Source organism: Trichoderma harzianum (genome assembly GCF_003025095.1).
Source record: "Trichoderma harzianum CBS 226.95 unplaced genomic scaffold M431scaffold_10, whole genome shotgun sequence".
NCBI classification, from domain to species: Eukaryota; Fungi; Ascomycota; class Sordariomycetes; order Hypocreales; family Hypocreaceae; genus Trichoderma; species Trichoderma harzianum.
In genome coordinates, this window is record NW_020209258.1 from 1,124,234 (window position 1) to 1,151,587 (window position 27,354).

The window sequence follows — 27,354 nt, forward strand, 5'->3', positions numbered from 1 at the left end:
TGAAAGTCATAACTCATGATATCGTTGCTGCTGTCTCATGCCCTGCCATCCCCATCTCCCTCTTTTCATCCTCGACGTTTTCCTCTGCCTCGTCGTCTCCGATTATGGTAATATCATCGACTACTTCAGCTGTTGCAAACCTCCACGCGGGAACCTTCTTTTCAAACAAGACGTCCATCTCTCCATATGTCCTGCCTCGAGTCTCTGGGATACGAAAAATGGCCCAAATCGTCACCAGAAAACTGATGCCGAACCAGACAAAGGCCGTCTTTCCCTTCAGATTCGCCTCGGTGGGGTTAATCAAGTATGGCTCGATGGTGTTGTCGACAATGTTTACAATGTTGTAAACGACGCCGGCGATGGAGAGCGTCTTGGCTCGCAGTCTTGTTGCTGAAACTTCCGAGGCAACAGCCCACGTTTGCGGCCCGATAGTGGCAGAATAGACAGCCAGCCAAACAAGTGCCAAAGCAGACTGACCCCATTTCGCAGCCGAATTGTTCGAGGCATAGGACAAGATACCAATGAGTAGGAGATCTAGCGTCAGGAAAGTGTAGCCGCTAAGAAGCACCGTTCGCCGGCCGAAATGTGTCATCAGAACCCACGAGATGCACGTTGCCACAAAAGCGATGCCCATGTTACCAAAGTTCATTTTGTAGGCGTCCGAGGCAGATAAACCAGCTTGTACGAAGAAATATGTAGCGTTGTACGCCAGAGACTGTCCAATCAGACTTTGAGACGAAAGCGACAGACAAGCAATTTCAGTGCGTCGTAGGTTGGCGCCTGTAAGACAGTCCCAGTAACTTGCATCCGCCTTGATCTTCTGCTCGAGCCTGTTTGTGTCGTACATCATGAGGATCTTTTGGTTGATTTGCTCGTCATCAAGGCCGCTGGAGAGCCGTTGCAAGGAATGCCTTGCATCTTCGATTCGCCCCTGTCGGATGAGCCACCATGGAGAATCAGGAGCGAGCCATGCGAGAACGAAGAGGGGAACCGGCCAAACCCACTCGACAGCGAAAGGGATTTTGTAGGCCCATTTAGTGGTGTTGTTGACGAGCCCTTGCAAGATACCGGCAATGATGAGCTGGCCGATTACCCAGCAGATGTTGATGAAAGATGTCATGTAGCCTCTCAGCACAAGAGGACATATCTCAGACGAGTACACAGCTCCCATGATGGAAAAGACGCCCCAAATAGCACCGAGGAGGCACTGTCCAGCAAGCAAGATGTGAACGTTGGGCGCAAAGAAAGGAATAAAAATGAGGCCCGTCATGATAGTTAGAGCTACCATTGTGACCCTGCGGTGACCAAATCTCTCGGTAACAAAGCCATTGATAACCATGCCAAAGACGCCTCCGCATGATCCTGCTGTGCTGAGGCCTACTTGCCACGGTCCTGAGATGACTTTGGTTCCCAATTCCGGGTGGTATGTGCCGTATTTTTCGACGAATGAGGGATATGCCATGAGACTGCCCATCAAAATGGTGTCGTAGCCCACCATGACTGTCAAGATGTTCATTAGTCACACGAGGTCAATTCAAACATTCACTTTCCCAGATGAGGGTTCGTGGAGACGCCAGCCTTACCAATTGTAAACGACATTGCAATTGCCCAGAATATGGCGGTGGGATACCGCCTCAATGCTTCGCTGACCGTCGTCGCATGCTCGTCTCTGTTGGCACTGGCGACAGCCTCGGTGATGGCCGCAGCCTCAGACGTTGAATGAGGAACCGTCGTCTCCATGCTGCGAGAATCTGAATAGTATGTGTCTCTAGTCGAAGTGAGGAGAATCTGTGATTTAAAGTTCTACAGCAGAAACGGGACGAAAGCTTCAAATTCTGCGAGAGACACTCGGCCACTTTAATAGCGCCTCTTTTTCGCGAGGAGTGTCTCACTCAGTCTCACAGGGAGGAGGGACTCATGAGAACGAGAACGCCAACAAACTTTCTAACGGCATTTACGGGCATAATGGCCTACTTGTATGCATCTTTGAGTCTCGGCCGAGGTCGCAGTTTAATATTCCTCCCGCAGCGGGTCCTGTCGGCTCCATCTTGGTAACGACAGTAGTATCATCTTGGTAACCTCATGTAACTCCGGGGCTTGCTGATAAATCCCGAGGCTATTCTTACGCATGTGTTGTGATCAATATTGCAGGATTAAACCCTGACGACATACAGCAAGAGCGATATAACTAATGCCAATACTAATCTCAATGCTACGCCTGATGCTACGTCGACTTACACAATGAATGGGACCGGTTGATAACGAAAGCAACAGCGACATGGAACCCTCCAGAAAACTTGAAGACACAATCTCTGAGAGATAGGACCCATGCATGCGGCCAGATCTGGAGATCCAAGCGAGGAGGATCTAGCTGAACAAAGTGGGTTCTCTCTTTTTGCCCTCTTTTTTCATTTCTCTTTCATTGCGGCACATGTGTGGGGATCATCTTATTAGCTTTGTATTTGCCGCCATGGATCCAAATGTCTCGATTTATCCTCTCTCCTCCATACATGATTCGACGCTCATCTACCGAAAGAGATGCATGTCTCATTTACACGTATTCATCACCTCCGCCAAACAAAAGCACCCAAGGAGAAGAAAGACTAAAATTTTGATGTCACGACGCATTACTTCTTACGGACAGCGCTAGACGTGCATTTGCCAGTCCCGAATGACTCACTGCATGCAAAAGCCGACGCCCTTCACCAAGTCGCCCTTGTTGTAAAACTCGGCCTTGGGCAGAAGCTCGCCAACGACCCATCGCGCCGTCTTTGCGTGCGTCGAGCCATGGCCAAAAGGCCCAGCTGTCTTTTCCCTCCTCATCCTGCTGCTCTCTCCGACATTCAGCTCACCCATTGCGTCGATCAGCGGGCCGAGCGGACCGTCTGGGGACTCGTTGGCGGGCTCGTCGCCCCGAGGGAAAGACGATGGACCGTCGCAGAGCGCCTGGAAGCAGATGAGCTGGTCCTGGAGATGCTCGTCCACCACTCCGCCTAGAGACACCTCATTGTATAAGTCTTTGCACAATTTCTTGCAGAGAAGAGCGATGAAGCGATCGTATCCTTTGGTGTTCTTTGGTGCAGATGTCAGGACGTCTTTGGCCCAGCGGATGCCGTCCGCCGAGTGAGCCACGAGGAGCACCGACCAGCGGGCGTTGCTGGATGAATCTTCGACGAACTTGATGTTGATTTCGGCATCTGGCCAAAGCCCTCCAATATTCTCTGCTATCGTCTCTTGAAGCTTGTCGTGGGAGTGCATCGGCGTGATGATGCTAACATCAACACTTCTAACCTCAAACGAGGCTGGAAAGCTATACGGCGGCGGAGGCACAAACTTGAGCTTCTCGCCCTTCGGTATCGGGTGTAACCTGAGCCAAATAGACCCCCTAGACAACGGCCCCAAACTCCATCCACGACTTTTCAGCTGTCGTTCGATATGTATGCCAAACCGCTCCTCCAGCGTCGGCGCTAATACTTGGTCGAAGTATTCGTAGCTAGGAGAAAAGGCAACATTCGTGCCACCTGACAGCTCCACCACGATGGGCTCATTTGTATCGCTACTCGCAAAGAGTAAAAAAGGCAACATTGCCTGAAGGACTAGCATTGTGCTGGCGGCTCCTGATTCGGTCCTGATGGAGATGTTTCGCTGGAATAGCTCTGTTGGGGGGCGTGTGGGCGTGAATCTCACAGTCTTGGAGCCGACGCTGAGGCCTTCGACGTCAGCTTCGGTGACTTTGGCGAGCCATTCAATGGCCGCCACATGCTGGTTCTTGAGGCCTGACCACATGAGTATTTAGTACATGTAATCTTGTTGTAATGATTCGTCTGTAAGAGTGAGGCTTGGATATTCTCAGCCTGTAAGTCTGTGGACTCACCTCCACCGCGTGGCCGATTGCCTCGCACATTCGTTATCTCGACAGATTGTGAAGTGAGCGCAGCCAGAGCAATGCCTAACCTGACGAGCTGACCGCCGCCCTCTCCAGTCCTGCCATCAAGCACGATGGACTTTGTTTTGCCCATTTGTAGCCTTTTGTGGTTGAAATGCAGGGTTCGATGTTGCGGCCTCAACGTGGGGGTCCTTAATGATGTGATGGAGCCTGAAATTATCGCCTTGGTCAATCTAGGACTTAGAAATTGCCTCTTGGTATAAAGCATGTAGAATTTTATGAGAAGTTCTTCTGATAGATGATTGTTTAGTCTTATATCAGATAATTCTGACTGCATCTCGACTCTGATTTGCACAGCCTGCATAAGCCCCAATCTCAGGGTCTGTGAGTCACTCGGCGCGTCGCATCTCGTGAAGCTTAACCCAGCTATTGACAATCGCAATCCGAATAACATTCACTTTCAAATTACCACAACCATGTGATGATATATATATATGCATAATTCAATACAATTACTGTTACTATATAGTGTTACCTTTGCTAATCCTCCAAATATGACTTTGGAATGTTAGATTGCCAATCCCAAGTCGCACAACTTCAAATCAATCTGCCGCCATACATGTATCTTACTCTTACACACAACAAAACTTCCAGAAACACCAAAGTCCTTCTTATGCACAAAGCTGCATTAAGCACATGTCCCGGTTTCCAGATACCTTGGCTTCTCGCATCTTCATGCTGATCCATCCTCGTGGCGGCCTCACATCCCGATGATTGCTCCCGTAAAACACACCAGGCTCGACAGCCACCTCAAACTGATTGTACCATTGCTCTAGAGCAACATTTCCGGCGTATTGCTCCATCACACACCAAGGCTTCATACCCTTGGGGGTTTGGACCTGTCCAAAGATGAGCAGAACCTGTAGTCGTCCTATCCGGAATTGCAAAGCACCCGTCTTGTGTGAAGTAGACGGCGCCGTTGGAGGCTGCATGATCAAGCCGTCGTTATCCCAGAAAGTCCGAGGGTATGCTGCCATGACTTGTATGTCTGATGGAGATGCGCCGGCTGGGGGCAGCAACCAGAATCCAGGAGATATCGAGGACGCAGTGGCCTGCGTGACCCGTGGAGCCTGTGGTGGTGAAAGTCGAACAGGTCTTAGCTTCCATCCCTTATGATTGGTGCCTGTGATAGTTAGATATTATTCCTAAACGAACTCTGCCAAATCTGACAGAGATCTTGGGAAGGGGAAACCTACGTGTTCTTAGCTCTGCCAACTCTCCCTGTTCCTTGAGAGGGTCGAAGCCCTCAATGTCAACGGTTCCGTTGCGAGCCAGTCGTGCAAACTCGAAAATCTGGTCAGCATCTACTCTGAGATATTCCTCATCTGACACTCTCTTTAGTCGGATACCCGCCATGACACCTGGTGTGCGACCAACAAGGCAGTCCAGCACAGCGAAGTAGACGTCTCCTGACCGATAGCTGACATCTTGACACATAAGTAAGTCAAGTTTGATGGCTTGCATCGCCTCGGCGGTGTGGATCTTTCCCATTCTCGGTCGGCTGAGGCCTGTTACTGAGCCAGCACCTTTGAAGAAAGCCGGAGAGAGTGCGAACAATCCGCCTCCCTCTTGAGCAGTCCGATATTGGCCTTTCAGGCCTTCTTCGGTCCACACGAATAGTGACTGGTCGTCTGTCCCCTTCATGATCTCCTTCTGCAAGCGTACGAATGCCTTCGGTCCTTCACCATAAAGCATAGGCATAGTAAGGTTGAAGATACCTAGCAGACTATAGGCCATGTCCTCTGCCACAGTTGTCTGACGGTTGGCAACCCAGCTCATGCGTCGCGCAACACTGATGCGTGACAAATCGCCACCTCCAAGAGCATAAGTATCAATGCCCGTCACGCGCGAGAGCTCAGCTAAATGATCATCTTTGGTACCAAGAAACTGCCATGACTTAGAATAGAAATGGACCACTTTCGGGGCAATAAGCTCCTGCAGCGTCCATCCTCTGGTATACCACCGGGGCACAGCAGAGGACGATGAACCAGTTCTATAAGGCAAAGGACCTTGACAATCTTCCAAGAACACGTAACAAAGGGCTGATTCTTTGTACCACTGAAACATGGAGTTGATAGCTTCAGCCAACTCTGAAGAGTTAGTCTTGTCAATGCAACAAGTATCGTCCCAGATATACTGGAAGCCGTCTCTTGCCGCCCGCTTGCAGCTGTCTTCGAGCTTCTTCCACCCGCGTTTCTTCATAGCTGCGGAGCGGTCTTTGGCCTGCATGTCCTGGAAGGTGATTTCACCCTCGCCCCATGTGTGAGAAAGGATGGCATAGCGAGGAGTTGCGCGTTTGGCAGTGAGATCACTGCCCTTTTTTAGGAGGGTGTTGTAGCCACCATGGTTGGTGAATTGCTCGATCTGGAGAGTTTTGGTGTTGAGAAGCCGCATATTGAAGGTATTAAGGAAAACTTGATAATTAATGCAATAAAGGATATTCAAGATAAAACAAAACTAAAAGAAAAAATGATGGTATTTTGTCCGTTTGATTGAGTTGCTGATGTGTGTCTGCCTAATATCACCATCACTACCTGACGAGAAGCCCATCTTATATATTCCCCTCCACAGCGCAACACATACCCAAACCGTCACCAAAATTCACTTCAACTACCCAAATATAGCCTCCTGCATCTAGCCGCCGTCAAACAGCGTCCCGTCAAGCTCTCCCACAAAAGCTCCCTCCTCCCGGCTGCCTTACCCGCCCGTCAAGCATCATCACCAACCAAACACCAAGCGCCTCCTCTGACAGCCTGCCAAACGTTGAAACGGGAGGACCACAATCCCAAGCTCGAAATAGCTAGGACTTTTCATCTAGCTTCAAGACTACAGAGAAACCGCGCGCTTCTATTCGAGAGGGTCAGAGCTTGGCTGCTGGGGATTTCAGACTAGGCTCCGCCGCTAGGATGAAGCTAACGACCAACAACAAAATATCCCCTTGCTGAAGACAAAATAAGCGAGGACGCCATGGGTCATTCAGTAGTAAAAGCAGGCGTGGATGCTCTGTAGAGACAGTAAAAAAATACGTATAGCGAATATAGGTAGACATGGTAAATGGTGAAGATACGTATGGATATAAGAGATGGTAGCTACTTACAAAGGGGGGAGACACGACACTCTATTCTATCTAACGAATCTATCTCTGAAGGATCCTTCCCAGTCCTACTGCCACTATCATTCAGCAAATTGTCGTCTCAAAAATAGTATCCCTTGACCCCTGCAAAAGGCGAACCCAACAACATGAAGACAGCATCTAACAGCGTTTCAAATCAAGGTAAATCATCACCGGAGCATTACCAGCTTCTTATTTTATACCCAACAGCACATGCTCGGCGGCAAGAGAGAATGTTGGTCAGCATACAAGTGAATATTATTTCCATTTCAGTAACTGTATACAACTAACAATGTGACACTCATAGGTGCACTCGGTATCATAAAAACGTAAACAGCTGATCCTCCAAATATAGACCCAAAAAGTCAAACGCAGCATCATTTGCCGCTGGTGCTACCCTTCTCGTCATATCACTTAGACGAAGATAGTGTTTGTGTGACCAATACATGGTCCAGTGTAACTCTGATATCGCACCTCATCTCTACTTATGATTGAGCCTTTCGGCACGGCGGTAAAAGGGAGGTAGAGGCTCCAACTTTTGACGCAGTACCCAGGTTCTAAAGTGCCACATGGCATTCTTCATATGGTAGCTCATGTGCTTGCGAGTGCTTACTCCAAACACCTGGTCGAGCTCTTCAAGAGTGAGTGCCTTGGTCTCAGGCACAAATAGGAGGATGAACACCCAAAGGATTGCACACCAAGCGGCATACCATCCGAATGCTCCCTGGACAGTAAACGCCCTAGAGATGGATGGCCAAGTGAAAGATAGAATGAAGTTGAAACACCAAGTGGTCGCAGTAGCCCATGACATGCCCACATCACGGACATGGACTGGGAATGCCTCTGCCGAGTATGTGAACGGCACTGGACCTTCACCCGGAGAATAAAAGACCTCAAAGAGATACATGCCCGTTGTAACCATACCGACTCTCTTCTTGGTACCATCGTCTGGGATGAAAAATGACATGCCAGTCCACAGCAAGAAGAGACACAGGAAGGGAAACGTAAAGAGCAAAAGGTTTCGACGGCCCCATCTGTCAATGGTAAAAACCGCCGGGATGGCAAACACGAAGTTGAGAATGCCGGTGCCCATAGATGCAAGTAAGGCGGAGTTGGTGGAGTAGCCGGACTCAATAAAGATGGTCGTACTGTAGTAAGCAATGATATTCACTGTGCACAAAGTCAGTTTCGAATGTCTTGCTTGATTAAGAATCGAGGCAAGGGTGAAAGTTCTTACCTCCACAGAATTGTTGACTATAATAGCAATGGTTATTAGCTTGTGATTCTTAATAGTGTAATAATCATCTCTGCCACTTACCCAAACATGAGAATCCATGTGGCCCACGTTGCTCGACGGTTCCTTGGGACGGTAAAAAGCTCGACAAACTGAGTGAAGAGGTTTTTGCCCCTATTCGCTTCGCGCTCGATCTCAACTCCAACGTAGGTATAGTATGTATCACGAGCAGCTTGGATGTTGGAGTATCGTAGGCGCTGGAATGATCTGAAAGCCTTTTTGACCTTTTTATGTTGGATATACCAACTGGTAGGTGGTTAGCTGGGCTGTGAATTCGATGGGTTATGAATGTGGAATTGAAGAACATACCGAGGAGATTCGGGACAAAAGTAAACCTGCGCACAGACAATCAGGGGTAGGACGACGGTGCTGCCAAGCATAAGACGCCAGCCGAGAGAGGGCTTGATGCCTGTTGATGGACCAAACGCAACACCCATTATGTTGCCGAGCATGATACCAAAGGCAGTCCACATCTGCCACTCTGTACAGGTTGTCTAATTAGCCTCAAGACATGTATTTGATGGGAGAAAGGTGTGATGAGTACTTACGCATGACCATGGCACCTCGAATCGGCGCAGGACTGCATTCAGCAGCATAAACGGGAACAGTTGACGACTTGGGACCAATGCCGAGACCAAGAACAAATCGAGCGAGGAACAGATTCACCCAAGAATTGGCAACGCCCTCCCAAATAGAGGCAACGGCAGCAATAAAGCAAGAAAGGAAGATTGTTCCTCTCCGCCCAAGAACTTTGTTCAAAGGCTCCGTCAGCCAGCAGCCAAGTATGGCGCAGCAGAGGTACGGAGCGCCGACGACTAGGCCAGTAATATTATCTTGCATGGAGGGGGAGAAGCGAGTGACTCCGGGGCCTGCAATGTCAAGATCTGCCAGATACAAAGCTTGGGCACCATTGTTGACTGTCTCGTCCATTCCCTGCACTGCAGCAGCCATGGAACACATGCAACAAAGCCAGTAGAGCATGAATGGATGAGACCAGCGGTGAGTCAGCTCTCGTTCAATGATGTTTTTATCCTCTGGAGTGAGTTCCTCCAGCATGTGGATGGATTCCGGGCTCTGGGCAGCCAGGGCACCCTTACGGAAGTCATCGAGGTAGTCCATGAGATCGTGCATTCGACAGAACTCGCCAACATCTTTCAGCAGCTCATCTTTGGTGCGCTGCTTCAGGGGATTCTCGAAGACAGCAGCAAGATTATCCATGTTGGCGAAGGAGCCACGCCGAGGCGCGTGCTCGACATTCTCAGTGCCATCCTGAGAGCTTTGGCTGTCGGCTTTCTCCATGATGTATATGGATGCTTGATTCCAGTATTCAATGATGAAGACTTATAAAGTGTCAAGTTGAAGTTGAGATTGGGGATGATGTGATACGCGGTACTTTGAAGCTACAAAGCAGAGGCACGTGTAACTGAGATACGATGGGCAAGAGAGATGGCAGCGCCTGCATCCCTATTCCTAGGCAGATGCTCAATGTGGATTGCTTCAGGTACTTGGACAGCTTCAAGTAGGACCTGGAACTGTTATAAGCACGCCATGTAGCACAAGAGGAGATGATCAAGTCCAACGCCAGGATAAAGGACACTCCTCACTGTTATAATAACAATTTCTCCACGTATCATCCCCCCATATCATGCTGCATATGCACAATCCCCTCCATCCTTCCCCGACTTGGGGGCGTCAGCCACCGGCCTAACCATCAAGACTGCTTGGCTACTCGAATGATTCTTCAAATTCTAAAGGCCGGTACCGACAGCCTTGTCCGACATCAACGCCGATCACCTCGTGAGAAGGCTTCCCAGGATCGCAAACCTTGGTTTCCCATGGGTCCCCTTGGACACCCAACACGGTGTTGTGACGAGATTGCGTACTGTAGGGGGATATCATCACCCTTTACAGACTTTCTTATGCTGGAAATGTCGCTGCCTGGCGAAAAAGCGGATCATGGTCTTATTGTTTCCTTTTTGCCTTTGTTTCCTGCTTCCGTCCACGAGGCATCTTGACCCACTGAGAAGCCGGGGAAACTGGAGAAGACTGGAGAACGCAACACATGGTCGTGGAGTCGTGGATCCTTGGTGGTGAGCCAAACGTGATAGGCATCCATATAAGTGCATTGGGTATGACTTCATCTTCGCCCTCTGCTAAACGGCTGTTTTCATTCTCCCCACCCTACTACATAATAACGGCGCAGAAACGGTGCCATTCGGAGGAGACTCTGGCCGCAGTCCGTTGAGCAAACTCGAAACTTTTTCTTGCAACGCCCGTTGGTCTTCTCCTCTTCGGAGTTACTCAAGCCGGCAATCATGGCGTCCAATCGGTGATGTAATCGCAAAGAAGCCCGCGGTGATTCCTGTAAGATGATTTGCGCAGGAAGCCATCCTTCTCAGCCTAGCGCTGCTCTGGCTCGATTCTCCCGATGTTTCTCTGCCGCCACTCCAATCACCGGCCAGGCGTTTAGCTATTTCCGGCCATGGGCGCGACGTCATTAAACTGCATGCAGCCAGGTATTGTGATGCTGATCGGCGTTGCTTTTCTCAAGGCGCAAGAATTATGACGATGAAAAAGATACCTAGTAAAAGCGACAGCCGTCTAATTCTCCGCAGGAACCCCTCAACCCGCTGAACAACTCGTGAGCCATGAACTTTTTGCCCACAACCCGATCAATGGGTCGGTGCCACTGTGGTTCTTCTGGAGACGGGTATAGTCATACTCCAGTTTCCCCGGATTTTGGGTACGCCAATGCTTCAAAGTCTTTGTTCCACATGGCAAATTGTTCTGGAAACAGCACCTTGCGTATGATTGTTAAAGTAAGCGAATAGGAATGATCTGCCGCAAGAGTGGTAACATCGTGTGTCTTTTAACTACATTACATGCCACGGTCAAGAGTGGGATTCTCAGCCAAGTCTGCACATGCCGCTGAAGATTGATTTAATCAGAGTTCGATGGTTCTATCATCGGCAGTCGCTATGTCTTTAGTTGCTATGATGAATAAAGCTTACAGAACTCCGACGATTGGAATGCGTCTCCAACAAACTGTGGCTTACCGACGGCGATAAGGGTATCATATCAGCATCTAATTTTCGGGACGAAGTTTCTAATTCTCAGCTCCTTGCTATCTGGAATCATGAGACATTCCAGGTATTGCTTGAAAATTAATCCTGTTTTATTCCAAGAATCAGGATACAATGACGAACTAATGTAGCATCACTCTTCTTGGCGTCTCCGGAAGATTTCCCCTCTGAAGCTCGTCAATCTGGCGTCTGTTTAACCATGTTCATGCCACGATTGTTAATGATCAGCAAGGCTGGCGTGGTGTGCAAGGCTGGCGCCACTCGGCAAACATCAATCAACAATCGTGGGTTGCATCGTCATGCATGTGTCCAACAAGGCGGTGATACCACTGGGATTTATTCCGCCAACGTCATACGTATGACAACTTCTCTTGATCGGCGATGGCAAAGGGTTGAACCTGATGATCCGGCGCACTTCTTTCAGTAGACTTATTTTTTGGCTCGCCCATTCACGGCAGACGTCCTTTTAGGTGATTTTTGAGAAACGTATGTCCGACAGACGAATGGACCATTGTCTCTCCGTGTGTATCTCAAGAGTCCACTCATCCTTACTAAAGGACTTGTACTCTCTAGCTCAGCATACATTACCTATATCTCGAGCGTATACAGAGAGCCTAGCACGAAGTTCGTAACGAATCTATTGTTTGTCATTGCGAATGTGAAACTTGTCAAATACTTGCAGCACGTGCCATTAATTTAACTGGTGGTATTTATGCCGGTCTTATAACCCCTTACATCTCCTTACCTCAGTAGGAACGGGTCCAGCCGGATCATCACGTTTGATACATCGAAAACGTGCATGTGGATTGCAAAAGCACAGATCAGCAATCTTTGTATGCTAAAGTACATTTGAGAATATTCTATTTAACCATACCTGCCCTTTGCTCCATCACTGTCGGTCTTGGCCCATCAGCGGAATTTGTAAGAGAGTAGTTACAGGTATTCAGCACTCCAAGTTAGGCGTTGGATATCCGGCATCTTGTGTCTCGTATTAAGATTGCCCTTTACTTGAGTAGTAAAATATACAGTATATATGTATATAAGTATTTTTACGACCTGTTATTTACATGCCTATTTCCTTAGTTACAACCTGGTCCTTAAATTCAACCACCATATCAAGATCTCTCCACTTCTCCCTCTCAATGTACTTGAACAGCACATCAGCCACGACTCCCCGCCCAGGGAGTTCCTTCGCCTCATCCGTCTCAACCAAACCGACGCTCTTCGCCAATCTTCTCATTGGGATATTATACTTCATAGTACCCGCCTCAATAATGTCCACATCCACTTCATTACTCAACCGCAGCAAGACCTGCAGCAGCACCTTTCCCAGTCCTTTGCCTTGGATCTCGGGGCTTAGTCTGATAGCAACGTTTGCGACACTTGGCTTTTCGTCGGGGGGTGTGATCTGATATATAGCTCCCCAGCCTACGAATTGGCCTTCCAGTGACATGAATACGTCGAGAGCGTGGTGTCTGGTCCGGGAATCGGCATAGTTCTTCTGCATCCTTTCTCCAGGGATGGGGGCTGGAGCTTGAGGCTCAGCAGGAGGGACTTCGGTGGTGTTTGGGGCCGATGGGATGACGACTCTTTCTGCGAAGCGTACAAATGCGTCTGTCTCAGCGGGTGTCAGGCGGATGAATTTGAGGTTTTGCTCTGGGCGAGAGGGAAGGGTGATGGTCCAGTCCTTGGTGAAAAATCTGTCGTCTCTCTGGAAAGACGCCATTCTTTGTAATTTTTATTGGTACTTTTTGGAGTAGAATGAAGCAGGGAGAGTAAATTTGGGTTGATAAGCCATAGGTAATTGATTGATGCGGTTGAAGAGTTGAGTATTATATATTATTAGAGAGAAGCAGCAGGTGAGGGATTATAGCTGGTAAATTCTAGGTAGCAGCATACAGAAGTGGTTAGATGTCGTCGTGGTCTTAGGCAGCTATCATTAAGACTGTACAATAATCGAGTGCATTCAAACAGAAGCTTGCTAATGTGTTTATGGCGCACCTATTTGAATTGAAGAATACATGTAATGTAGAGAACTATTTTATGTGGTTGTTAAACCCCAAGGTGTCAGCCATTTTCTGCAGTCTTGGCGTAGCTGACCGGCAACTTGGGGTACAATCAAGCAGCCACAAAATCAGGAAGTAAAGTCCGCTTAAAAATTATTTATAAAATTAGCAATACCCAGTTTGCCCCCTACTGACAGAATATATGTATATCAGATCATATGATTTTGTATAAATATTTCCTCATGAGTTTTGTCACGGACCAATCGCTATTCTACCAAGTCAAAGCTTTCATTGCAATGAGATCCAACAATACATTATTAGGCGAGGATTGAAACTCGGCCAATTGACTAATACAGTTCTCGGCGTAAATCCGAACGCTTTACTAACGGGCTTATTCTACCGAAAAGGAAATTCACGTGAAAAAACAAGTACGAGTATTGTAGATGAGACGGCACGCAGAGCAATGGAATTTGCCTCAGTACGAAGCATTGAAGGGACTAAAGCGATCTAAAACGATGATTCCGAGTCCAAGTTGGAGTAGCGGCAGGCTAAAGCAAGAATATATGGAGTCGTCCGTATAATCCGGTTCGGATTGCTCTGGTATTTAACTCACCTTGTAATGTATTTTGTGAATATGGAGTAAAAGAGGAGCCGAAAGGCCCAATGTCAGTTTGACAATTTGCAATTCGGTTGATGGCTCCAGGGTAGCTGAAGACTGGAAGCAAGGCGGATATGTACAGAGTACTTGGTAGATTAGGGTGATAATGCATGGACAGCCATCCAATTGATTTTGTGCGATACCTCGGGCAACCACTACATTCACCAATGCAACCACATTGAATTGGAACATAACCCTCGACAGACAAATAAAAAATGACAGGTCTGCAATTACTCGCCGGAATTCGCATGGACTGTTCGACGTCGGTCAAAAACACGAGCACACACAGCCAATGGCAGGCGCCAAAATCGCACAACTCGCCGCTGGCTTGGCCTGAATCGTACGCTTGCAGCAAAATGCGCCTCACCAGCATGGGCCGGGTTCAGGGTTCGCATTTGCCCACACCGGTTGTTATCTGCCTGCATCCATATCCATGCAGTTCGGTGGATTATGGCCTGTTGCGAGGGAGAAAAAAAAACCGTGCGTCGTGAGGGATCAAAAGCAGCAATAATCGCGGGATGGCGTTTGGAAGATTGGATGGAGAGATTCAACGGTCGAAGCAAATGGGCCTCGTTGCGCAAAGACGTAGCAATGGTTCGACATGTCTCGCTACCAGATGCACATCACTGTGGCACGTGGAGGCTTTTCATGCGGGGAGAGAGATCGTGAGATCGAACTCGCCTCCCTATTCTCCTTCGGTGGGTTCACGAAAAGGCGAAAAGGCGGCAGCAGACGAGACGGCCTGCGTTGAAAGGGCCTAGTTTGGCGGAGAAGTGGCGGGGACGTTTGGGTGAGATTGGAGATGCAGCCCGCAGCCTCCTGGCCCTGATCTTGCTTGCTCTGGGTTGGCGCTCCAGCCTTTACGCTCATCGGATCTCTCTAACGCTACCTCCCTCCCGCCAACAAGGACATGCTGCTGGTCAACTCTAATTAGACTCCCGATGGGCTTGGCTGTCAAAGGCGATGCTGCTCTGCTCCCCTGCCGACTCCCACCTCGTCCGACTTTGCTCTCGTTCGTCCTCGATCTCTTCCCACGCCGCTTGCGAGAAACACCAACGGAGCAAATACCGCGGACGGCCAACTTGTATTATGGGGCCAGGCCCAGCCTTGCAGGGATTGCTCACCCACGGTGACGTAGTTGGGCAAGGATCCGTGTGGCTAACATCCACGCTGCTCCTATTGAGACAGCACTTTGTACGACAGAAACGCCCTCGTTCTGCTATCGTTATCCGCATTAACCGGCGCCATGTCGAGCTACACAAGTAATCAGGAAAGGACGGCCTAAGCCATATGGGCCCAGACATCCACAATGTAACCAAAGTTTCACAAACTCCCCAGAGTGGCAGTTAGCACCAGAGAATTGTGAGCGCGCGCTCGCTGCTGATTGAACGAGCTAAAACCCCTCAAGGGCCCCCCATCGTTGGCTCGTTCGCAAGGAGACAATACAGAGAATGGGAAAAAATAGATAAAAAGCCATCTTGCCAGCTATTCTTATGTTATTTTACTTTATTAATCACTCACCCCATTGTCTCCCGCCACCCCCTGGGAGCAGTGTCACTCTTACATACAATGGCCTCCGTCGATTCAACTACAGCGGCCTTGGAGCCACGCTCCAACGAGACGTCGAGCCCTGCCCAAAATGTGGACGACGATACCAAACGGGGGCTCTCTGAGCCATCGCGAGCTGTAGAGGTTGAACTCCCTGGAACTATCATGTCGGCTTTGGGTGAAGGTGATATCCCCACGACGACAAAGTGGGAAATCTGGACTTGGTACGGCTACTACATTGGCGCCAACGGATTGTCGCTTTTCAACTTTGGCCCTACGGCCTTTCAGAATCTGCTTGACCAAGCTGCTCCAGAATCCGGCCTTCTCATGTTTGCTGGCCGCCTCCGTGATGTGAATAGTATCGTTCTGCTTGCCAACGGCATCTCTTTTGCCCTGCAAGCTGCTCTGTTCCTCATCATTGGTGCATATGCCGATTTTGGAACAGGCCGTCGATGGATTCTGATTGTCTGGTCAATAATCGCCTATGGTATTGGGTTTGGCTGGCTAGGTGTCCATCATCCTGACCAGTGGAAGATTGGCACAGGTCTCTACATTGTCGGCTTGATTGCTTACCAACTGACATTGACATATTGGACCGCTGCCTTCCCGTCCCTCGCTCGCAACACCACTAAGCTCAAGGACTCTCGATTGTCATACGAAGCCGGCGATATTACACTGGAGGAACTAGACCGCCGCGATGAAATGGAGCGCAGCCGACTCAGCAACGTCTCCTTCTACATCCAGTCAGTGGGTGAGGTTGTGATCCTGGCCATCATTGTGGGCATCATGTTTGGCCTCCATGTGGACGACAGCGCCGACAACAACAACTGGGGCCTCTCTGTGCTGATCGCTTTCGCTACCGCCGTCTGGCTGGTTGTCTCCATCCCGTGGTTCTTTGTGGAAAAGTCGCGCCCAGGCATGATGATCCCCCCTGGCTACAACATCGTCACGGTTGGATTTTGGCAGCTGTACGAGGCGATCACGCAGATCAAACAACTTAAGCAGAGTCTCATCTTCCTTGTCGGATACTTTTTGCTGGGTGACTCGCTCAACACGACGGTGACGGTCATCTCCACGCTGCAAAACTCCGTCGTCAGCTACAATACACTGACCCTGACGTACCTCCTCATCGTCGGCATCGTCGCCCAGGGCGTCGGCATTGGCGCCTTTTGGCTCATCCAGAAGAAATTCAACCTGAGCGCCAAGACCATGTTCAACGCAGTCATGGTGTCCATCATCCTCCTCGACGGCTGGGGCATGATTGGCAACTGGACCGACAAGTTCGGCTTCCACAACGAGTGGGAGGTCTGGGTCTACCAGGCCTTCTACGGACTGTTCGTGTGCCCGTGGTACAGCTATTCGCAGATTATGATTAGCTCCGTGACGCCCCGAGGTCACGAGTTCCTCTTCTTCTCCATCTTCAACATCATTGGCAAGTCGTCGAGCTTCATCGGCCCTCTTATCAGCAGCGCCATCATTGATGCCACGCCGGGTGGCAGCAACAATAGCGCGCCGTTTTACTTTTTGTTTGCGTTGACGATTGTGAGCACGGTGGGTATTTGGTCGTTTCTTGATTTGGACAAGAGCGCCAGGGAGCAAGAGGCTTTCTTGGCGCAGGAAAAGGCGCGGATTATGGGTGACGATGTGACGAACAGCAAAACGACTGAACAGGACCAGGCAGGCGCATGATTTTGTTCTTTTTTTTGTTTTGTTTTGTTTACTTTTCTTTTTTTGTTCTTTTTTTTTTTTCTTTCGTTGGCTATGATATGGACCCTCTCGGATTGTCGAGATACTGGTTGCTGATGATGGTGCAACACTCTATCTAGACAATGATCTCGCTCTGCTGTCGAGCAGCAGATGCGCATGCCCCCGTCCCATGATGTTGCCATGTTTGACGTAGCATTGAGGCCTGTGGTTTCGGCCGCAGGTTTCAATGATTGTAGATGTCCGCGTAGATCTCGGTGATGTTGATATGTATATCCAGCCATTGGTCGTGATTGATGTTACTTAGACAAGTTGCCATGCCGTACGCTGTAGAAAAATATGTATATTCATAACTGGCTAAGCTGATCAGTATATTACAATTGGCTTCATTCTCATATCCTCATATCTTGGCCGTCAATCTACAAAAGCACGACGAAGTAATGGGCACGTCCGCCAGAGCCATGGCCTTCTTCAACGGGCCTTCCACAGCCTTTGCTTCCTCCGTCCTGCCCAACTTCATCAAACATTCGTGATAGCCGTGCAGTGCCCAAACATTATTCGGATGGCGATGAACCCGCGGCAAGGAGTCGTCGATGCCCAAATCTGCACTATATATACTCAAGGCTTCACTGACATGACCTTGCTCAAGTAAAAGTGCGCCGTAAGCATGTCGTGCGGGCTGCATCCATCCCCAAGGCTCGTCAAAGGGGAGGCCGTCGTATCGGGAGATTGATTCGCGGAGGTGGGCAAATGCGGCGGGGTAGTTGCCGGAGCGGTACTCGATTTCGCCGTCGAGCATGGCTTCGGCAACGCAGAGGATGTCGATGCATTTGTTGTTGAAGAGAGTACGTGTGGGCTTGACGCGGGGAACGGACTCGCTGAAGAGCTGGCGCTGCTCACGAGCCTCATCAACCTGTCCCAACGCTGCTAATGCCATGCCCCTTGCGTAGAAGGTGAGCGCCGTGGTGACGCAGTAGAGGTCTTGGTCCTCGGGCAGTTTCAGCGCAAGAATGTCTTTCCATCTGCCGAAGCGGATGAGCACATGCACGCGCATGGCAAGGAAAGCTTCCAGCCAGTCCGCCATAGGAGGCGTCTCAACACGAAGCAGCTCCTCCGAGAAGCTCGCCTCAAGATGCTCAACAGTCTCGAGGGCAATCTTGGACTGAGCGGCGAACATGGCCGAATACAGGCGGAAGTGGTAGTCATGACTTCGGTACAGGGTGTAAAAGTTCATGGGACCTTCGCGCTTAAGGAACTTTTCGTCGGCGCGGACGGCGTCGGAGTTTGCGACGACGGCTCTGGCGTAGTCTCCCACGAGGATGTCGAGGTGGCTCGGCATGTGGTTCAGGTGGCCTGCGTCGGGGACCAGGCCGCGAAGGTGGTCGGCTGCTGGCATGGCGGCTTCTGGGGTGTTTGACATTTCCATGAGGTGGATGTATAGATGCAGTAGACCTGGGTGTCGGTTACCGCCCTCGAGAGACATGCCGTGCTCGAGGATCTGTTTTACCTCGAGCGTGCGGGCGTCTGAGGCTGGTTTGCCTGTCTTGATGTCCCATAGAGCCCAGGGAGTGAGATTCATCATGGAATCGGCGTATAGAGTAGCAACGTCCAGGTCATCTGGGAACTGGGCTGAGACGGAGCTCATGGCATCGGCGTATTCGCGATTCCATATGGGGCGGTCTGTCTTGTTTGGGGCCGCCGACCTTGGGTATCTATACCGAAGAGCCTCGATGAGCGCCCTCTCGACGGGAGTGGCAGATTCGGAACACGCCTTTGCCTTTTCAATCGCTCGATGCGTCCGGTCCGCCGTGTTCTGAATCTCCCTGCGGCCAAACAGATCCCAGGGCTTGTTGTAGTTGGGCCCTAGGGCATAGGCGAGGCCCCAGTAGGCCATGGCACAGGCGGGATCGTGAGCAATGGCCCGCTCGAAGCATTTCGCCGCCTCCTCATGGTTGAAGCCGTAGCACCAGACGAGCCCTCGGTTGAACCAGGTCTGGGCGATTGGGTTGGAGGTGGAAACAGGGCGATGGAGGTCGCCGAGGTCGTAGTAGTCGGTGTCTAGACTCGGTCTGTCGCTGGCCGTCCGACAGGCCTCCTTTTCTGCTGTTGGTTCTTCCATTTTCTTGCCCAGGTGCTTTATTTGCCTGAGAGGCCGCGGCTCAGATGTTTGGGGAGGCGAATCGTGAGCTGGCAATCAGCTGGCCGCCGTGGATCGGACGAGTATGTCATCGTCTAGAGCAGGTTGGAACCGGCTCAAGCCCGCTAGATGCATGTAATCTTGCTAGTGGTGGTGGAGATTTCGGAGCTCCAACCGCGGCGCGACCAGCCGAAACCTTAACAGCAAGGGAGAGAGTCGGATCGGGAGTCGGTAAAGGAAGAGAGAAGGCGGTGATCTTTGACAGTGTGTGAGGATGAAGATAAGGGCCAATGGGCTCTATGTTGATTCAAACTCATGAGTCTGCGAGATGCTCAAGCGTGATCGGCACAGATCTGGAATGCCCCCGCTATCTGAGGCAGGGAGGGGAAATAAATTTCCGATGGTTGGTTGCATCGTCAAGATGAAGAACCACGTGCCGATGAGATTTTGTATTTTATACAAGTCGGGGATTTGAAAGATTATTTTTTACTATTATTCAGTCATTGAGTGATTCTAGATGCCACAATTGTAATGACCTTGTAACCATTATGGTGATGCAATACGAAAACTTCAATGTCTCGAATGCCTGATACAACACTTACACCCTAAAATAGGTGAATAAACTCCCTTTTATGATCATCCAAGACAATTTATGAGACTTTCCAAGTTTCTTTGGGCTCTTACCTTTTTATATTCTAAGGATGCGGGCCCAAATATGAATTGAATGTGTTTATTGCATTCCATTTTGTCTCAAGATTTGGCGGTCAAAGTAAACACAATGTCTGAATCAATTTGAGGGCGAGCTTCAAGCTTGTCAATTGGACGCCATGTCTTCTTCGTCTTGGCATCGTCCTCTCCATGACACCACGTTTTACAGAAATTTTACGATATGACAATGGCCTTTAGCTTGGCAAAGTGGACGGCGTACTTCATGAATACTCTAACCTCACGCCGAAGCCGCATCATTCTCGCTCTTACTTTTGTAATCATAACGATTTGCCTGTTTCTCAGCAGAACAGACGATTACTATCACCAGCATACGGCTACCATCCTTTACAAGAGCTCCAAGGAGACAACTGACTTAGACTGGTCGAAGTATGCGTATACACAATATGCCACCAGCAGCGAATATCTTTGCATCTCGGTGATGCTGTTGGAGAGGCTACATCACCTCGGAAGCCGTGCAGACAGAGTGTTGATGTATCCTACAAAGATGCTCCCAGATCCCGAAACAAATGATGGTGGAGGCTTTCACGATGCTGAACTGCTGATCAAGGCGCGAGACGAGTAGAATGTGAAGCTCATGCCTGTTCAGATTCAGCATCGAGATACTATTGATGGTATGTTCTCTCCGTACCTTGATGATAAGGGACGCACAGAATGCTTAATTTGCTAACAACTATCTAAGATACATGGGCCAATTCTTACACCAAGCTCCTGGCCTTTAATCTGACTCAATACGAGCGTGTCATTGCCATTGATGCCGACGTCACAGTTTTGAAGCACATGGACGAGCTCTTTCATCTACCGCCGTGCCCAATTGCCATGCCTCGCGCTTACTGGCTCCTCGACGACGAGAAATCCCGGAGGACGCTTACTTCCCACGTCATGGTCATCCAACCAAGCGAACAAGAATTCGAGCGCATCCAGAAGAGGGTTCAGCTCGCAGGTAAGGACGAATACGACATGGAGCTGCTGAACAAGCTATACGCCAACACGGCCATGGTGATTCCTCACAGACCGTACGCGATGCTTTCTTCCGAGTTTCGTGAGGTGGACCATCACTTGTATCTCGGCTCCGAGACTGAGGCATGGGATCCGGTAGCTGTGCTAGGTGAGGCCAAGACGGTCCATTTCTCGGATTTTCCGGTGCCGAAGCCTTGGAAAGTGCATTTGAGCACAGACGATCAGGATACTATGATCAAGTTGGAACCTAAATGTGACATGAAGAGAAAGAACGATGATATTGGTGGCAAAGAGGAAGACTGCTCGGGACGGGATGTGTGGAGGGAGCTGTATGCTGATTTCAGAGAGCGCAAAGCAGTAAGTTACATATGTTTGTGGTGGAATAATAATGGATCAACTAATCAGAATGTCACAGAGGGTATGCGCAAAGAAACGATGGGTGAATGATGAAGACGAGGGATATGGAGCATCGGAAGGGGAAATGGGCGGCTTCACGAATCCGATGCCAGACGCTGGACCAGATGACGATGCTAGATATCTGTCAGCGTAATGAGTAATGCAAGAGTAGGAACTGGATGAATCATATTGAATCATAGAATCACACCTCTATAGACTTTTCAATCAGCATAATATACTACACTTGTATTCTTCACAAAAACATGTTGAATCCTGTGTTTTTGTATGTAAACGCCGGCTATGTTCCCACGGGATAACGCGGAAGTGTCCGCTCATTCACATGCAGAGTCGCGGCCCGCCCCCCACCATTTCCGACCATCCGTTCCGCTCCAAGCCGCTTCCGAAGATCGCAAAGGGTGCTTTTGATTGCTAATTGCTCTTTGGTTGAGCTTTGTAAACCTCCGGAGAGCTTGTCACTGTCACCATAACTTGTCTCTCAGCTATTTCTAATCTCGCGACAGCTCTCTAATTCCTCCCCTCTTCTCCCCTCTCTTTCTCTTCAACTCTCTCCAATCAACCCCTCCCCCGCATCAACCTCAACCTCAACCTCCGTCACAGCAAACAACATGTCCTCCTCCTACGCCCACCTCCTCCCCCCAAGCTGGAAACCCCAAGTCACCGCCTGGCTCGCCGAAGACACGCCCTCCTTCGACTACGCAGGCTTCGTCGTCGGCGAACACCCGCGCACCGCCACCCTCTGGGGGAAATCCGCCGGCATCATCGCCGGGCGCCCCTTCTTCGACGAGGTCTTTCACCAGTGCGGCTGTGAAGTCGCGTGGCACGCAGAAGAAGGCTCTTCTATCGACCTCTCCAAATCCTCCGATGGCAAGATTAAAGTTGCGACCGTTACGGGCCCTGCGAGAGGACTGCTGCTTGGAGAGAGAGTTGCGCTGAATACACTTGCTAGATGTTCTGGCGTTGCGACGCAGAGCGAGAGAGTCGTGTCCAAGTTGCGCAAGGCTGGGTATAAAGGCGTGTTGGCCGGCACGCGTAAAACCACGCCGGGTTTTCGGCTGGTGGAAAAGTACGGTATGCTTGTCGGAGGCGCGGACGGGCACAGGATGGACCTGAGCGCGATGGTGATGCTCAAGGACAACCACGTGTGGAGCCGCGGCAGCATCACCGAGGCCGTGGCGGCTGCGAAAGCGGTCGCCGGGTTCAGCGTCAAGATCGAGGTCGAAGTACAAAGCGAGGCCGAAGCCGACGAGGCGATTGCCGCCGGCGCGGACGTGGTGATGCTGGACAACTTCACTGGCGACGGCGTCAAGGTTGCGGCGCGGAGCTTGAAGGAGAGGTGGGCTGGCAAGAAGCAGTTTTTGCTCGAAGTCTCTGGAGGACTGCGGGAGGACAATGTCGAGCCATATGTGTGCCACGGTGAGTTTCTACACTTTCTTTCTCAAAGAGATGACTTTATTCGTTTACTAACCGGGGGGGAATATGGGCAGATGTGGACATTATCTCGACGAGCTCGATTCACCAGGGAGTTCCGCATGTCGACTTTTCCCTCAAGATCAACCACTAATCGCTTGAAATGATGGATTAATAGAGGCGAGTGTATTTTACGTGTATGTATATGGGTGGATATGTTATATATAAAACTGCAAAAGTAAATCTGGGCGGCTATTCTGATGAGAGATTGAATTCTGGTTGCTATTTCAACGCAACTAATAAGACATGAGGCTATACATAAAATACAAAAAAGTACAGGTATCTACAATGTCTCTAGCAAAAGAGACGGCTTTATATGTTTTACTTAGTTCACCTCCTCCTTCTTGGACCCAAACAGTCCGTTAAACGTCTTGCTCAGCCTCTTGCTCAGCTTCTCGTCAACATTTGCTCCCGCCGCCTTGGCGTCAATGGTGGCAGCGCTTCCCTGCTGGTGCGCCAACGGGTTGTTCTGCACTCCAGACTTGTTCTTGTCGCTGGATGTGGTGCAGCATGATCCTCCCAAGAGAACGCTGGCGTCATTTCTGGTAGAGGGAACATCCATTGCAGGGTTGGCAGTGAAGAAGTCGGTAGGCTTGATGTGGATCTGGAAAGTCTCAACTGGCCTAGATGGAAAGTGATTGTTAGCATCATGCTGGAGATATTTAGAAAGAACACAATGAATGACTTACATGACGGGCCAGTCCTCTACACGGGGGTTGTGTGTTAAGCCAAACACGCTCCACACAACAGGGCTGCTCCTCTTGCCCTTGTCTGCCGCATCACCATTCGTTGCGCCGTTGGCCTCTCGATCTGAGAACCAGTCTCCTCGCTTGACCATGTCGGCAACACCACCAATCTCCTTTGTGCTCTGGTTTGTAAACTCTCCTGCGGCCCACAGCTCGCCATCTCGGTAGCCAGTCACCCAGGCATTGTGCTGAGCAAACTGCGCTCGCTGAGCGGCCAAGCCTTCAGGGTCGCACAGCAGCATCTGAGTCACTGGTGCCATGACCTTGTAGCCCAGGTTCTTTCCTGAGATGGGGTTCTTCTTGTTGGCGTTTTCCAGCTTAATCAGTCGGTTGAGACGTGGCTCGGCATCAACCCAGGTAGCCTTTTCGACCTTTTCACGCTGAATCTTGTAAAAGTTGCCATAGGGGTTGGTCTTGGGATCAATCTTTTGCCCGTGAGACTCCTCAACGATGACCTGTGAGTCGGCACCATCGTATGAGTCAATGGCCGGGTCGATACGCACGGCAAAGACGTGCTGGTGGTTTTGCGCCAAGACACCTGGCGTCATGACGTTGCCATAGGCACTGACCTTGCCTTCATCGATACCAGTGACACTGACAATGCCAGTGGCACGGGTTTCAAAAGTAATGGCACCGGCAAGATCCAGCTTATAGCACAGGACGTATTCGTAGTTGGCCAGAGTGCAAATGAACTGCACAACAAACTCGCGGTTGCGCGTCACAACGGCCCGGCCGGTGCGGTAGTTGGTGTGCTTCCACAGGATGCCATTGTCCTGTTCGTGCAGACACACTACAGCCTTTCCGGGAGATGGTGAGCCGTCGGGCTCAGTGTTGACCACGTCGATGTAGTGAATCGCGCCCAGACAGTCACATCCCAGCTCTAGGTTGTTCGCAGCTCGTCCCATGCCACCGTCGCCAAAGTCGAATGCCTGCTTACGGTGGAAAGGGGGTCGAGGGTCGGCGTAAGGGACCGTCATCTCACTGAAGCTGAGGCGGTACATGACGGAGCGATTGTCGTAGTGAAGATCATGCAAGACCGCACCTTCACGGGGAGTGAATCCGAGGCGGAATCGCCACTTTTGCCATTCAATCAGACCATCGTCGTGAATAGTAAAGGAAGCGCCCTCGGGCTGTGTGATGTTGATAGGCTTCAGGTCTGTTCTCAGAGGATAGTCCAACAGCTCAGGGACGTACTCGCAGCCCTTGTGGTTTTCGAACAGCTTGACAGGTTCCTCGCTTTGCACCTTGGCCTCTAGTTCATCGCCAATGCCGCCAGTTGCGATTCTCTCAACCCTGACGAGCTTCTTGGTATGCCAATCCATTACGGGAATAATAGGAATTGGGTAGCCATAGTGGTTGGAATCGGGATTCTTGTTGCGTGTGTCCTTTGCGTAGACCAGTCCCTGCATCTGTCGCGGAATGTCCTTCTCATCGACATTGGGGGGTCCATAAGGCCATGGCTCCACGCAGACTTCAAAGCCTTCTGGGAGGGTGAATTCGGACATGGCCTTTTTGAACAGATCCGAGTTGACGCAAGCATCATTAAAGTGGTCAAACTCGCCACTAGATCATGTTAGAGCCTTTGTTTCCTTTTCTCAATCATGTTCCAAGGGAAGACTTACGGGGTGACATATGGCTGGTGAGGTACCGGAGCAGCTACCGTCTTGACCTCGCCGGTATCCAAGTTAACAATGGCGTTGATGTACTCGGAGCGATCAGCCCGGATAACATCGTGCTCAACAATGGCCTCTCTGGGTGGCCGCTTGGTCTCTTCTGTCAGAGTGCCCTTGTGCTCGGCCTCGAGGAAAGGCTGCAGGTCTGCCTTTTTGGGCTCCTGGACGTGGATTGCTCTGAAGAAGATGGACTCGGAGGCGCCGTGAAGCTTAGCAACGGCATCCCGGGCCTTGACGTGCTCGGCCTCGGAGAGTGGAGCCAGCGGATGCGGCCTCGGTGCTGCGGTGACGGCCATTGTGATGTTTGTGTTGGTAGTTGAAGAGAAAGAGATGAAGCAGTGAAGCAAGACGGTATTTGGAGAGATGATGAGTGGCTATCTGCGGGGACGGCCTAATGATCAAGCCAGCTTACTCTGACTCGCCGTATGATATCATAAGACAAGGCAGTCAGAGAGGAATTGGCGTAGAGTTGGTGCTCAGCTGACGTCTTGGAATATCGATTGCTACTCCAAGTGGTTGAGGTACTCTGAGTTTTACTTCAGGATTATCTCTGGGGATGTTGGAGGTCGAAAGAAGAAGAAGAGGAGGATGATCGAATGTTTAAGTATCTGCTCCGAGGTTGTCGGCCAAGTAGCAACACTCCAAGGACCCCGCGGGCTACCGGGATTCAAGACCGGAGTGGATCTGGTCCATGAAGAGCGAAAGTAGCCGTTGAAGCTGGCCAGATGCAATGATCGCCCCCCGAATGGCCGTGAATCGAAGGTTTGATACCAGCGCTTTGGAAGCCAAAAGACACTTGACCAGAACGGCCATTGAAGACGGAGGTGGGGCAGCGGCTGCTCGAAATTGGGGTTCCAGCGCCTTGCCCCGCGTTTTCGCCGCCGCCCAGCCAATCAGGCGGCTGCTGTGGCGGTATCGCAGCGACGTTAGCTGCCGCTGATAACGCCCAGAGCCCGCCCAGAGCCCACTGGAGACAAATCTACTGGGGATTCATTGATTTCTCGCCTTTCCGTCTCAGGGCATTTGGCCTCAATCCAGAGGCTTCCTCGTCTTTACTTCTCCAAGATCCCGCGCCGGCACATGACCCCGACTATGCCCGTTCGGGGCGATATCCTGCTGAGCGTGCATGAAGCCTCAGGGCAATAGCCGTTCATGGTTTCGCCGCTGGCGGCTCATTTAGTTCCGCCTTGTGATACTGGCTTGTGTTAATACTGTAGCTGGTTGACTCTAGCACCTATGCCTCAGCTGCTATCCTGGCTCGACGTGAGCCTTATTGCCCTTTTTTGGACATGATCCTTCTGGAACCGGAATCGGAGATGCACGCGTGGGAATGAGAGGTTGTCGGCGGTCCGGAGCCGTGGAGATGGGGATTCTAGGAACTAGCCGGAGAGGATGAGTGCCCGATTTGGCAATTTTCATGGTCCCCGGTCTTTGACAGCTGTGTAATACGGGCAGAATAGGTGAAGCCATACCAATCTCGTTGTTGGAGAGTGATGCTACTTGTTGTTTGGCCGGAATCATGTTGGTGTGAGATTTTTGCCAAGAAGTCTGCAATTCCGACGGCAACAACTCATGATAAATCATGCCGCTTGAGTAATTAATAGTAATACAATTATGTGTATGATGGCCATGATTTGGCCAATGTGAGATGAATTCATACGGTGTGTAGTACCATTCACCAAAGATCGTGATGCGGGCTTGCAATCGTTGCCACATCCCCAAAGTCTACAGTCTGTACACACTCCAGCCATTGGAAACCATTATCAATTCAACTAACAAACATAGTCCGCTATCATTTAAAGATGAAGCTAAAAATCCACTTTCTCTATCTTGATATCACCCATAGTTCCAACTTCTTATCTCAAAGTCCCGTCCCG

At 50.3% G+C, this 27,354-nt stretch overlaps 12 protein-coding genes across 12 annotated transcripts; 4 read left to right on the forward strand and 8 right to left on the reverse strand.

Moving 5' to 3' along the window:
• Nucleotides 1-13: 13 nt before the first annotated feature.
• Nucleotides 14-1,740, reverse strand: M431DRAFT_484445 (hypothetical protein; the record flags this gene model as incomplete). The annotated part of the gene is made up of 2 exons (XM_024916198.1): nt 14-1,500; nt 1,584-1,740. 2 exons carry the CDS (start codon nt 1,738-1,740, stop codon nt 14-16), a joined length of 1,644 nt encoding a protein of 547 aa, XP_024772085.1.
• Nucleotides 1,741-2,469: 729 nt separating this feature from the next.
• M431DRAFT_510569 (hypothetical protein) lies at nt 2,470-4,229 on the reverse strand. The gene has a single exon (XM_024919505.1). It carries the CDS (start codon nt 3,784-3,786, stop codon nt 2,677-2,679), a length of 1,110 nt encoding a protein of 369 aa, XP_024772086.1. The 5' UTR covers nt 3,787-4,229; the 3' UTR covers nt 2,470-2,676.
• A 288-nt stretch (nt 4,230-4,517) lies between these two features.
• M431DRAFT_121178 (hypothetical protein) lies at nt 4,518-5,437 on the reverse strand (the record flags this gene model as incomplete). The annotated part of the gene is made up of 2 exons (XM_024912123.1): nt 4,518-5,069; nt 5,143-5,437. The coding sequence occupies 2 exons, from the start codon at nt 5,435-5,437 to the stop codon at nt 4,558-4,560; spliced, it is 807 nt and encodes a 268-aa protein (XP_024772087.1). The 3' UTR covers nt 4,518-4,557.
• Nucleotides 5,438-5,467: 30 nt separating this feature from the next.
• On the reverse strand, nt 5,468-6,340 carry M431DRAFT_61524 (hypothetical protein; the record flags this gene model as incomplete). Its single annotated transcript, XM_024921591.1, has 1 exon — nt 5,468-6,340. A coding segment is annotated over one exon (873 nt), but the record flags the coding sequence as incomplete, so codon positions are not given.
• Nucleotides 6,341-7,539: 1,199 nt separating this feature from the next.
• M431DRAFT_90805 (hypothetical protein) lies at nt 7,540-9,651 on the reverse strand (the record flags this gene model as incomplete). The annotated part of the gene is made up of 5 exons (XM_024924188.1): nt 7,540-8,228; nt 8,296-8,312; nt 8,377-8,598; nt 8,662-8,833; nt 8,901-9,651. 5 exons carry the CDS (start codon nt 9,649-9,651, stop codon nt 7,540-7,542), a joined length of 1,851 nt encoding a protein of 616 aa, XP_024772089.1.
• A 133-nt stretch (nt 9,652-9,784) lies between these two features.
• M431DRAFT_217088 (hypothetical protein) lies at nt 9,785-10,508 on the forward strand. The gene has a single exon (XM_024913524.1). It carries the CDS (start codon nt 9,918-9,920, stop codon nt 10,365-10,367), a length of 450 nt encoding a protein of 149 aa, XP_024772090.1. The 5' UTR covers nt 9,785-9,917; the 3' UTR covers nt 10,368-10,508.
• Nucleotides 10,509-12,448: 1,940 nt separating this feature from the next.
• On the reverse strand, nt 12,449-13,451 carry M431DRAFT_510572 (hypothetical protein). Its single transcript, XM_024919506.1, has one exon. It carries the CDS (start codon nt 13,159-13,161, stop codon nt 12,499-12,501), a length of 663 nt encoding a protein of 220 aa, XP_024772091.1. The 5' UTR covers nt 13,162-13,451; the 3' UTR covers nt 12,449-12,498.
• Nucleotides 13,452-15,812: 2,361 nt separating this feature from the next.
• On the forward strand, nt 15,813-17,336 carry M431DRAFT_91416 (hypothetical protein; the record flags this gene model as incomplete). The annotated part of the gene is made up of 1 exon (XM_024924260.1): nt 15,813-17,336. One exon carries the CDS (start codon nt 15,813-15,815, stop codon nt 17,334-17,336), a length of 1,524 nt encoding a protein of 507 aa, XP_024772092.1.
• A 22-nt stretch (nt 17,337-17,358) lies between these two features.
• Nucleotides 17,359-19,878, reverse strand: M431DRAFT_510574 (hypothetical protein). Its single transcript, XM_024919507.1, has one exon. The coding sequence runs from the start codon at nt 19,468-19,470 to the stop codon at nt 17,752-17,754; it is 1,719 nt and encodes a 572-aa protein (XP_024772093.1). The 5' UTR covers nt 19,471-19,878; the 3' UTR covers nt 17,359-17,751.
• Nucleotides 19,879-20,419: 541 nt separating this feature from the next.
• On the forward strand, nt 20,420-21,724 carry M431DRAFT_497709 (glycosyltransferase family 8 protein; the record flags this gene model as incomplete). The annotated part of the gene is made up of 3 exons (XM_024917627.1): nt 20,420-20,729; nt 20,897-21,531; nt 21,590-21,724. The coding sequence occupies 3 exons, from the start codon at nt 20,420-20,422 to the stop codon at nt 21,722-21,724; spliced, it is 1,080 nt and encodes a 359-aa protein (XP_024772094.1).
• Nucleotides 21,725-22,196: 472 nt separating this feature from the next.
• On the forward strand, nt 22,197-23,152 carry M431DRAFT_7830 (hypothetical protein; the record flags this gene model as incomplete). The annotated part of the gene is made up of 2 exons (XM_024922673.1): nt 22,197-23,004; nt 23,076-23,152. 2 exons carry the CDS (start codon nt 22,197-22,199, stop codon nt 23,150-23,152), a joined length of 885 nt encoding a protein of 294 aa, XP_024772095.1.
• Nucleotides 23,153-23,383: 231 nt separating this feature from the next.
• On the reverse strand, nt 23,384-25,773 carry M431DRAFT_91325 (hypothetical protein; the record flags this gene model as incomplete). Its single annotated transcript, XM_024924252.1, has 3 exons — nt 23,384-23,681; nt 23,748-25,367; nt 25,427-25,773. 3 exons carry the CDS (start codon nt 25,771-25,773, stop codon nt 23,384-23,386), a joined length of 2,265 nt encoding a protein of 754 aa, XP_024772096.1.
• Nucleotides 25,774-27,354: the final 1,581 nt, after the last annotated feature.